The sequence below is a fragment of the Chinchilla lanigera genome, unplaced genomic scaffold (genome assembly GCF_000276665.1).
Source record: "Chinchilla lanigera isolate Chin_1 unplaced genomic scaffold, ChiLan1.0 scaffold00049, whole genome shotgun sequence".
NCBI lineage: Eukaryota > Metazoa > Chordata > Mammalia > Rodentia > Chinchillidae > Chinchilla > Chinchilla lanigera.
Window position 1 is genome coordinate 14,326,545 of NW_004955450.1, and position 12,526 is coordinate 14,339,070.

The 12,526-nt window shown below is 42.8% G+C and overlaps 1 protein-coding gene across 2 annotated transcripts in view; it reads left to right on the forward strand.

The window, feature by feature from the left end:
• Window positions 1-12,526, forward strand: part of Rora (RAR-related orphan receptor A) — a 172,413-nt gene that overhangs the window by 64,346 nt on the left and 95,541 nt on the right. Inside the window, exon 1 of one of the 2 annotated variants that reach the window (XM_013518926.1) lies at window positions 11,363-11,381. The exons of the other annotated variant lie outside the window; for it this stretch is intronic. Within the exon in view, the coding sequence (XP_013374380.1) occupies window positions 11,378-11,381 (4 nt within the window). The 5' untranslated portion in view covers window positions 11,363-11,377. Of the gene's footprint in view, window positions 1-11,362; window positions 11,382-12,526 lie in introns of those variants that run through there. 2 annotated transcript variants of the gene reach the window in all.

Sequence of the window (12,526 nt, forward strand, 5' to 3'; positions counted from 1 at the left end):
ATGTCTTCCTTTTATATTTATTGCTTCTCTTTGTTCCTAGAGGGAGCATTCTCTTCTCCTTGCAGCTGTGCTTTTTTATTTTCCTAATATTTTCTGTAGACTGGACCTCCAGCTATCAAGGTTATGAGAACTTGTCTCATATACAAAAACATAATCTCCGAGCACATGCCAGAAAGAGGCATTTCGAGCACATGTGTTGAACTGTGGTTCTAAGAATTTGCTCTTATCTCTGTCGATCTTTGTGTCTCTGCTTTTGTTCTTCTTTGGTTTATTTTTGTTTTCTTCTGTGTTCTACTTCAGAAGGCTTTCAAGTAAGAGATCTCTAATTATAAAAAGTTTTATGGCAGTTATATACTTCCTCTGACAGCAGTTTGCATATAGGGTTACTTTTGATTATCACTTGCTTCACCTGTGGATATACTAAAAACTTTGGACCTTCTTTTAATCTTAATGAAAATTACTGGCACATAAACAAGAGTAGGGCTGTTCTTTTAACTTCCTTTTTCAAACATCTCCCTCAGTGCCTCACCCAAAGTCTGCTCCTAGAAAATATCTGAGGATTAACTGACATTTTAAAAGTTACTGCACACAAGCTACACACAAACAAAACTTTCTAAGAACTATACTTGCCTTTCATGTTCTGGGAGATGCTTCTATGTTTTTCACACTTCAGTTTTTAAAAGAAATCAAGAAAGACCAAGTCGGGCATAAATAACAAAAGAAAATTTGTAAAGAGCTGAAAATAGAGCTCTTCATGGATATGAATTCCAAGTACATTGCAGCTTTCCTATGGGATTATTTTGTTGATGGAAGAATTTGTAGCTCATAATTAGGAACCCTTTCATTCATTCATTCGTTCCAACAATAGCATTTATTTAATGCCTGCTGGGTCCCACCAGGGATGTACAGGCAGCTCAGACACAATCTCAGGAAACAGACACTTTGGCCAGAAATCGAAGCTGCTATGAGTCACAGCCTAGCTGCCATATGTTAGAAGCATTCTCTCGGTTAAAACTGAAAGCTTTAAAGTGAAGCATAATGTGTTATTTTTTTTTTTTAATTCGCCTGGATTCTATTAGAAAAATCTCCAATATTTCATGTTGTGGAAAGAACCCTGGAGAAGTGGTGTCACGCTGTTTTCCTGCCTTTCCTGACTGACAAGTCATTCAGCAGCCTTGTCCAATATCATTTAAAATAGCCTGGGAAGAATCGGAAGTCTTGGGCATCAGTGAAGCACACTTAGAGCGTGCCTGTTGGCAAATGGTGTTTGAAACCCTAGGATTCATTCAGACCTGTTGGGAGTTTCCCTGGGAGAACTTCTGTTTTTAAAATATGTCATCTGCAGAAATGTGCATGTGAATGGAACTGAAGAAACCATGAAAGTTTCATGTGCGATAATCGTTATTGATTCTGCGGTATTGCTGATCTGCTTTGTAACCAAATCTACACACTGAGCATCTCCCTCCCTGTCATTAGCTTGCGTGGTTAGTGATTCATCACACTTTACATGTACGAAAGACCAGCAGTCTTACATAGTGTCGCTTAATCAGGTCTGATCATCATACTTTTGTAAGACAATCACTTGTATAAGTTGGGAGTGGAGTAACTATGGCCTTGTTTATGTTGCTTCTTTTCCACTGTATTGTAGCATTTAGACTACTTTGTTGGCCTTAGTTACACACAGGAAGATTAGATAATTTTATGCAGACTGTTGATTCTTATTGCCTTGAAGAATACAATTGATTTTTGTGTTCTTAAGGAACACAACAAATCTTTATAAGAAAATATTTCAGACTAAATCATGATATGCTTATCAACTAAACTTAGATGTTTTTAGAAGTGTTTGAAAGAGGCAAAAATCCTGTTTTGAAGAATCACTTTTAAATGTTCAGCAAATGTTTCTGAAATGGAATAGATAAGTTACCAGTTCTTATTACAACATATTCTGCTTCTGAAGACTGTAGCTGGATTGACAGAGTAAGAAAACGTCCACTTCCCAAGTGAAAAATTCTCTTAGTACATGACATTATACATGGAGTTGGTATTATCTGCATGCACTATTCACACTGTTCATCCTTATCGCTCATATAATTATAAACAACAGTTGTGGTTCCTAAACTATCACAATGCAGTGATTATTAAATATCAACAATGTGCCTGATACTATGGTTTCCATATTTATTGTCAGATTTTAAGGTCCTAATAACACCTTTAGAGTTAGACTTTTTCTTTTTTAGCTTTCTAGCTGAGGAAAGTGAATCATATGGCCCGTAAGTGACTGGTCATCAATCCCACATGGCCGACAAGTGTTAGAACTGGAACCTAGATTTTCCATTTCCAGTCCCAACTCTCTCTCCATCATTCCTGCTGCTTTGGGGGAAGTACTCACTTACTTGGTACATGTTCACCCACAGCTCTCTGTACCAGAGCTCTGGTATGCCTGAGCAGTGTAAGATAAACAGTGTGTTTCCTGACCCTAGAGTCTAGGGTTCAGTAAAGAAGACAGAGGAGATAACAAACGATGACAGAAATCGGGGTGAAGAATCAGATTTAGGAAAGGAACGAACAGAATGCCAGCAGCACACAAATCTTGTCTAATGGAGGCTATGGCTCTGGCCAAGACCTCCTGAAGGCAGTGACATTTAATCTGAGAACATAGGATGGCAAAAATAAATAGGCAGAGCCTATCCTCATTACAGGAGAAGTCTGCATTGGTGGATTTGCATACTCTCTAAAATGGATTGTTCACCACAGATCTACAGGGCCAGTGGGCCCGGGCTGATGAGCGCATGCACAGAGCACCCCAGCGCATGCGCAGAGCACCCCAGAGCAGGTTCCTGGCCGGATAGCCCAAGGCAGTGCTCTACTTTATTTCCCCTCCTACTGTAAATAAATGGCCTTTCCAATGATTGTCTACTCTATTTTTGTGCGTTTTGTGCATGACCTCGCTGTGTAAAATGACTCCCAAGCATCACCTTTGCTGCAGAGCTGTGCTTTGTTCCTGAGCTGTGGAGGAAACGTGCGCTAGGTCAGCTCCCTCCACCCTGAGTCCACGAGTTGGGCTATTGCCCATCAGCTCCGTGTTAACAAATCAATAAAATATATTAAATAAGGCATCTTTAAACAGAAGCGCCTCCCACGAGGGTGTGCATCACTCAGTGGGCAGAAGGCTCCAAGCCTGACGCGGCTCCCTCAAGAGCAAGGATTCTGCATGCACTGATCGGCTGTGTGCCTCCTCGCTCTGCTGGACGGAACTGCAGCAAATACAAGAACTGACAGTGCGGCAGGTAACTGGACAGCGTTGAGGCCTGGTGGGGGTGGGACAGCTGGGATGCAGATGCATGGCTGACGGGGGTGCAAAACACCCTGGCCACTCTGGAAAGCCCTCGGCATTTCTTCTGAGGAAATGCATGCATGTGTCCTTCTGATCTAGCAGTCCCATTGCTACGTACTTACCCACAGAAAATAAAAACGTATTCACACACAACAACCTGCAGTGGAATAGTTAGAAACTGTACTTGCGGTCACCAAGAAAATGAGAACAATTCAACTATCTATCCTTCAGCTAGGGTATGAGTAACCAAACAGCAATAAAATAGAGTATCATTGGGTGTGGGGGCGCACGCCTGTGATCCCAGCACTCGGGAGGCTGAGGCAGGAGGATTGTTGGGAGTTGGAGGCCAGCCTGGGCTACAAAGTGAGCTCAAGGCCAGCCTGAACTGCATAGCGAGACCCTGTCTCAAAAAGACCAAAAAGAAAGAAAAAAGAAAAAAAAAGACTATTCTTGAGCAATAAAAGGAAAGGGATTACTGATACATTCGTCAACATGGGGAAAATCTCAAAGGCATTAATGCTATGTAGAGAAGACCGGAAGGTAATGACTATTCTGTTGAAATACAACTTTTTGAAGGTAGAGCTATAAAAGAAAACCTATTTGCCAGAGTTTGGGTTAAAGGGCAAAGCATGCTACAGAGGAAAACATCAGGAGACAGGTGTCTTGATTGTGTTGGAAGTTACACAATTAAATGCCTGTGTCAACACTCAAACTAGTTTTCAGTTAACAGTGCATTTTACCATATGTAAACTATGTTTTAATAAAAAAAATTTAATGAGCTCTTCTAGTTTGCCACAGTAACATCAGAAAATACACTAAAACAGAGGGCACTGATGTGTTTTTATTGTAGTGCCAGTTGATAAATTACTGTTGGTGTAAAATAAGCACTACGTAGTAATTTATGTGACATGACGCATGAAGAAGTGTCCACTCTGAACATATGACGCGTGCTTTCTTTTGTCGTGTTTCCTGAGGCCTAAGTCAAACGTGGTGACAGACAACAGTTTCTTACCGTTTAGGGGTTTTTTGTTTGTTTATTTGCTTATTTTTGACAAGCGCTGAAATCTGCAAGCTATACTCTAATTCTAATGCGTGCATTATTCGTAAGAGGACAAAATTTTGTTTGATTTGATTTATCCAGTTAAATGGCAGTTTGACCTTAGGATAACAGAGAAAACAAGACAACAGAGAAGACGTGATAATACCTTTTATCTTGCTTGTGTGTGATCACTTAATGACGGGCAACTGGCAGACAAGGATGGGTTAGCAGCTCGTGTCCTTGGGTGTTTTGAGCACCTTCTGGCTCTGGTAGTTACCTTTTTCACTCCTTGTGTATGATGATTTTGCCACAGAAACGCTCTTCGATTTCAAGGGGCAAGGGTGTCATATTCAGTCACCATTACTTCCCATTTACGAAAGCTCGTTTTATCACACCTGTGTCTACCCTTCGGAATAACGGAACGCTGGGCTTTCTGAGACCCCTGTACTTAAGTTTTCACAAGGAAGTCAACAACCTCTCCACAGTTCCTCAGTAATATGTGCCACGTGTACTGGGACAAGTCCCTCCTTCTCCCTTGCATCCTGACATTTAGAAAATTACATTTTACAAAAGATGTGTTGTCAAAACATCTCAAGGCTATGTATGTCCTATGGTTTTGTACAGAGAACAAAATTATGCTTCACTCTTTATTCAGTCACTGAGTAAATGACGATAATTCAATGTGCATTGCAAATTAAATGCGTCTGCTTAAGATTATTATGCTATCAAAGCCATTTGTTAGGTGATTAAAGCAAATGAGATGACACCTTACATGGTATACATTGCCGAAACTTTCCATAAAGGGCAGCAGTGATACAATTTTCAAATGTGAAAATGGTAGAGATCTTTAGCTTGTGTTTTTTCTACGCAATAGTATGGACTCCCAACTTTGCTGTTTTACATTTTTGACACATTTGTCCTTTGGTTTGGGGTCTCTTAGAAATACAAATATTGGCTTTTCGTATTTTCTAGTTTTCTTACAACCCTACCTGACATTCCATATCAGTAACCCTAACCCTAAAATCTAAAGGAAAAAACATCCCCTCAAGAGTTAATTTAATGTGTAGCAACTGTTTCTTAAATGTACACATGGCAACATTGTTTTCAAAGAGAATAATTACAACCATGTACAGTATGTTTCTTCATTAGTAGTAATTAAATAATTTACCAAATTGTGCAATGATGCATAATGATGACACATGCTAACCCTGTTTTATTACAGGAGCTACTGATAAAAAACATTTCTTGTGCCCATGCCTAGATGTTATTTTTGATTCATGGAGTGATAATTTTTGATTCATGGAGTAGTCAGGTTGCTCTTTTAAAAATACCTAGTAGTGCTGAATTCAAGGGACAATTATATAATATTTGAGTTGTAGCATAAGGATTGAGTGCCTACCCTTGAGTCAGTTTACCTGGGGTTTTTCCATTTGTTGGTTGGCTGAGTCGTTTGCTTTTTTGTTTGCTTTTACTATTCTACAGTTACCTAGCTTTGTGCCCTTGGACGAGTCACTTAATTTCTCTCTACCTTCATTTCCTCATCTGTAAAATGAGAATCACAAAAGCACAGGATGTTGTTAGATGAATGGAACCTTTAAGAGAACAGAAAGTCAGTCTACCACGGAGGAAGCCCCAAGAGATGGTTAACCATCAGGAAAGCACAAAGCAGCAACAGCAGCAGTATTGGATAATTATTAGGAATCCACTTTGATTTCAGAAAATTACCTTTTGTGATGCAAAGCTAAACTGGCTAGTAAAAATCTGATGTGAATTTTGGAGCTTCTGAATGGGGCTCCTGATTCAATCTATCTCCATCTTATAAAACATATGAATAGTTTTTAATTTGAGGGGAGAGTAGTAATTATTTTTTAAATATGAGCCTAACATACTTAGAAGACTTTAACATTTTTTATTAAAATGAAAATACATAGTCAAGTCTGTTCTTGTTTTAGTGCTCACAACACACTGCCAACCTGCAGGACTGGACATAAATAATAGATCGGCTCTGGGGAGCAGAGAATAGACTTCTGATCAGACACTCTCAGCCCAGATGAACCCCAGCCTAGAAGCTGGAGCTTCAGTGTGAGCACCAAAACCGCTATTGACATGCGGCACAACTGTCTGAAATGTCAATAGTTATAAAATGAGTATTTCATAATGTAGAATAATTGATTACTTTGCTTGACTGAACGGGAACATATTTTCTCTGTGAAAGCAAAAGAATGCCAGCATTTGCTCCTGCAGTGCTCCTGGGTGCGGAACTTGGATTTCCCAGTGAAGCCTACACTGCTCTGCAGTCTTGGTCATGCATGACAAAAATAAATAAATAAATAAAAAATCAGGGAGAACCATCTCTAACTGCGTATCGTTTCTCCATTATGTGGTAATGTATTTTAAAGATCATTCTTTTTAAAAATATGGCCTATATGGAAAGCATCTATATTAATAGAACTCTGTCAGATAATTTTCAGCCCTGAAATGGATGCAACACACAATCAAACAACATTTGGTTTATCTTGTTCATCCCCCAATGTTCTGCTTAGCTTTTCACTCTGATGAAATAATGCCCATTTCCAGTTTTATCCTTCCTCAGCGTGCCGTGATGCGGAACTCTTTTGCTCTATGTGTTTTATTAAGTGTAATTTAACTTTATGACTATCAAACCAACTATTAATTCTTATAATAAGACTCTGAAATAGGCAAGCTGAAAAAAAAAAAGATTTATTTTCTAAAGCACAGTTCCTTTCTCTGCCCTCAGATATTTTTTTCCCAAAAATCAGTCTGTGAATATATATGTGTACGTGTGTGCGTGTGTGTGTGTGTGTGTGTGTATAGTCCGAAGCACCCTGTTCTAGGCACTCTGAGGAAAGACAGCAGAAATAGCTACATGTTGGGCTTGCTCTTCTCCTCATCTGTGTGTGTTTATGCTCCATTACAAGAGCTCATTAGCTGCAAAATGCCTTTCCTCCCTCTGCCCTCTGACCTGTTCTGTCTTCCTTCGCACAGGCCCTTTTTTGCCGTTTCTGTCCTCTTAGATTTGAGGGCTGTCTCTAAGGTCTAGCTCAGGTTCTGTCTCCTTCGTGACGTCCTCCTTGGAAAGCTGAAGGTGAACTTTGCACCGAATTACCTCTTTTATTCTTGCCTTACATTGCACTGTATTTCTGGAACACTTGGAGTGTGTGTCACATGCTCTGGCTTACGCTGTGAGCATCGCGTTCCTTTTGCACAGATTATTGCAGGCCCCTTGAAGGACGGACTGTTGCCTCGATCCTTTCTTTCCCCTCCGTGTGTTCCAGCATCATGAGATACACACAGGAGTTGGTTAGCCACTGCTCATTGGATGGGAGTTTCCTCTCTTACAGGTACAAGACACAAATACAAAGGCTGCCAGCCCACATGGCCTCTGAAGCCCATGGGTAATTTAATTTTTATTCATCTTCTATTTCCAGTTCTTAGCAGGTGCTTAATAAATACTACTTGCTTTACACACACAGGATGCCAAAATCGTAGAAAGTTTAGCAGAATTGCATCTGACAGTGATTCTAGCACATCTTTGATGAAAGCTTGGTATTGGGTGCCAGGCACAGGCTCTCAGTGTCGTCCAGTCAGGGCTGGTGGGGACGGTGCCCACAGCCCCTCTTAGAATCCCTGCAGAGAGAAAACCACACTGTCCTTTTAAAATATTGTTTGATTTAATCCTCCCAGTGGCCCTCCAGGACCTGCTCTTCCTGTACGTGTGGTGAGGCGAATTTGCCTAAGGTCACTCAGCTACTGAGTGGGACAGGGGCTGGTTTTGCCCCTCACTTTGTCTCTCATACCCTGGAAATCAGTGAAACAGAGACGGCTCCTGAAGTGAGTAGACCTAGCACAGCAGAGAGAAAGGTGGAGACCCTCCCAAGCCCGGGGATGCAATCCTGGGCATGGCCCTGGGGCATCTGACAGGAGATGCCCCCCCCAAGGGGCTGTTCTCACTCCCTTATTCCACGGGGGAGGCACCGATGTCCTGAGAGGTGAAACGACCCGGCCAGGGTGACACAGAAAACAACTAGCAACAAGTGTGAAGCCAGAGCCCAGGATTCCAGGTTCTGATGTATATTTGTATTTCCTGCAATCCCTTCATTAAAAACCAATCATTTCCTGAATGGCCTGTTCTTCTGCCAGCTCTAGGCATGGGGTGAGGACACCCCTGGAGTAAAAGGGATGGAAGCCCCTCCTGCCCCGACCCGTTTCTGTTTGGATAGCGCCTTGGCAGGTGTCTGTGCAGACAGGCACCGGCTGCCCACCTGTTCTGTGGAGGTTGCCTGCCTCTGCGTGCCTTGTGAACTTTACCCTTTTCCTCATTGTGATGGTTACAAAACCTGTGCCGGTCCTCGGAGTTTCCTCACAGGTGTATGTAATACTAGGTTCCAGAAATCCCAGCAGCCCTGCACCACTGTCTCCATCCTGCCAAATCTTTCATCTCCAATATTCAATTACACTAATAGCCACTCTAATGATTTGCAGCTGTCTGTCAACCGTGGGGGCAAAGTGCTATAGCAACACCTTCTCAACAGGCCGCCAGACACGGTGTTCCTTCGGGATCGCGGCTTACTCCGGGAACCGACCTGTGTAGGGTTTCTGAGCAAAGGTCAATTGACGAGCAAGATGCTCCAGTCCGGGGCCGCTGCTTCTTCTGGCTTGATTCTCCAGCTCGGTGCCAGGCACATAACAGGTACTCAGTCAGTGTGGTTGCTTTTGAGAAATACGTGTGTGATCACGTACACGCGATGAGGCTTTGTCTCACTGTACTTCATGGACTCTGTGTACTTAACTCTACATCTATTCGTTTCAAAATCATGAATGAGGTAGACCATATCGATAGCCTCATCCCCTCCTCCTCATACTCATGAACAAGGGGTCTCCCTCTCTTGCCCTTGGTGTCTGTGTCTTAGCAGAATTCCTCCATTCACACATATTCTTTATGAGACACTGGCTCCTGTGAGCTACGTAGGTAGCGTGTGCCTCCTCTTGGCTTTCCAAGTGATCTGAACTCACCGGGTCTCACCCTGTTGGATTCCTCAGAAGCCTGGTCCCTGGCCGCCTTTTGGCCAGAATGGTGCAAGTTCTAAAGACCACAGTGCAGGGGTGTGCGGGGGGAAGGACTCAGCTAAAGCGAGCCGCCTAGGACCACATTAACCTTTCACTGATCCCTTTCTTGTTCAGTTAGAAAGAAATTGATCCACTTAGCGAGATGACACATGCCCAAGAGCAAGACGCCTTGTCACAAGCATGAGCGAACTTTGAAATCATCTTCGTCCTCCGAGCCACTTGCAGATGTGGATAAGGGTGTCAGTCCACCGGTTTGACGTTCTCCCCAACAGCACTGCTGTGTGTGATTCGGGGTGGCAGACCCTAAGGTCAGACCTCGTATAGTGACAACTCAGCTGTACTCTTATGAAGGGTCACTTCTTTGTTTAACCCCTGAAGATAGACATGTTGACAATACTGCAGTCTAGACACCTGCTAATGTGTGCCAGGCTTTTCTTAGCAGGGTCTGGAGCGATCTGGAATAGAAGCATCTTTCTACTTCCTACTAAATGCCAGATCCAGTGTGAAACCAGCATAAGGGGACACCATGTGGGTCTGCAGCTATCCCTGAGGCACTCCAAGATGGATCACGTGTGTCTAGAAGTATGCTCTGGGCTGTCTTCTCAGAGATTACTCAAGAGAAACATTTGTGTTGGGATTATTACATAACATACATCATTCGTAATAGAGAATTTTTGTCCTGTTTAATTATCTTCATGTAAGCAGTATTCTCTTTTCTTTTCCTTGGTGTAAAGAAAAAGATGTTGCTTACTCCTATATTTCCCCCCTACAGTAGGCACTCCAGAGGACTGTTCAATAAAACCCAAGCAGTTATTCCTACATACTTGTATTTCAATACTGTATTCTACTTCTATGGTATTGTATCTTAATATATGGTGGGTTAAAAACTCTTGTATTGAAATGTATCGTGCAGGACTCCAGTTTGGTATTGCTGAAGGGAGATGTGGATCTTTTCATTCCTGGCTGACTGGGTTGGCTGGAGACTTATAATTCCATAGAAAATTTGTATTTCAAGTGGTTTTTAAAAACACAGCCTCTCATTTTTACTTTCAAAGTTTTGTGAGCGCTTTGTGTCAGTGAAAAGAACGGTAATAAACCCTGAGTTAAAAGCTGAAGAGCTATAATAGAGGCATGTATTCCAAATAGCATCTAGCCACATAGGAAGGTTAGGACTTAATATCTGAAATTCTGTGGCTCGTTAGTTGTAGGATGTGAATGAAATATGTTTCTAAAGGGGAAGGTCAGTATTACATTACCCTGGAAATGTCTTTGTTGAATCAATGTGTAAGCATTTCAAATAAGTATTATGAGATTATATTTCTACTGGGGACATTTCTATAGGAAGAATGATTCTACGCCTTGTAATTGCAAGAGCTTATGTCCCGATACATGTCTTCCCCTATTACTGATTTCATTTGAGCGGTCTGAAAATAAATACCAATTGCAAGTGATGTAAGATTATTTACCTTGGAGCCAGATGTCTGACAGGCCGGCTGGACCTAATGGATTGGGTTATTTTCAAAGCATTATTTTCTAAAGCAAGTGATGTTGTGTGTGCTCAGAGGTGTACATCTGGCTTCATTTGCATTTAGCGTGGAAGACTACGACATGCAATCTCTGACATGTTCTCACCCTTCATACAAGGGAAAGAACATCGTACTGAGGACCTACCAACAGGATCGGGGGTTGGTGTCCTTCCTCCTCCTGGCTGCTCCTCGTTGTTAGGGCAAGGGAAATCAAGAACCAAATCTACACCGCGGGTGTTCTGGAACTGTGGGGCGGGGCCACACTGGGCGACGTCGTTGCATCACGGGAACGTGGTGTGATTTCATTTCACAACTGTAAACATTACAGTAGGTATGGTGGATTCATGTGAAACTCTGCCCACTTCGCTATGGCTGGGCAGCTGAGTTAACATGGGTAGGTCTTGGCTTCACACTTACAATTTCCTTTCCTTTTTCTTTTTTTTTTCTTTTGTTGTGGCTTTATTTGGAAAATTTTCTAAAGAAAAAGATTATAGTAGGATGAATGTATCTGAAATCAAACTTTTTTGTTATAAAGCCACAGCTTGACCGAAAGACAATGAACTTTTCTGACCTTATAAATCAGAGAACTCTGTAAATGCTTGGAAAACTTAATTTTGCCTTGAAAAGGGGCTTGGAGGGCAGGGAGCGGGGGAATCTTTGTTTTCTGCCATGCTGACTGTCTGCATGTGTTTTAAATTACAGCCCAACGTAGGGGCAAGGGTGACTCAGTTATGTGGAAAAGAAATGCCAGAATTTGTATTTAATCGTGAATGCAACAGCGATTAGCCATTTAACATTTAAAATTGTTAGTGGAAACACAGACCAACAGAAAAGAACAATTAAAATTTCACAGAGGTAGAACAGAGGTAGGTAGGTAGCAAACTTAGCTTTGGAATATTTTTTTCCCTGTTACGCTCTATAGAACCACTTGCCAAAGTTTAAAGTCACGCAGACGCTGGGTAAGTGCATCTGAAATTCATCATAAAGAGATTCCATCTGTAACATAACAATGTCGTGATTTACGTCCCCATAAGGCCAGTGAAAAGAATTACGATTCAAAGTTTGGAGACTATTAAGGTTTGGTTACAAGTTAAAATTCACCAAATGGACCTTTAGAGACTTGGGGTGGGGGGTCCACAATGCAATGTCTCATCTCCAGGGCGTGAAGATACAGCCTTTTCCACTTGTAGATGGGTCCCTGGAGAACGCGGATGTGAGCAGCCGCGGATACAGGGGCTCTATTCCGCCGGCACCGGGAGCTCCTTTGGGCAATCCGCGCTCGGCGTTCGCGCTCGCAGGTACGCTCGGTCCAGGACGCGGCCGGGCCGGAGCTAACCAGGCCGGCAGGCCGGCCAGCCGGTCTCCCAGCACCTTGTGGGTGGAGTCCCCCCGGCCGGGGCAGCGTCTCCCGGGGGACTCCAGGGGCGCTTCCTCCCTCGGGGCCTGGCCCCGGGCTCCCTTCCCACCCCGTGGCGGGGGCTGCGCCTTTCCCGCAGACCCGCGCGCCCCGGGAAACGCGGGGACTGCGCGCTCCCGCCC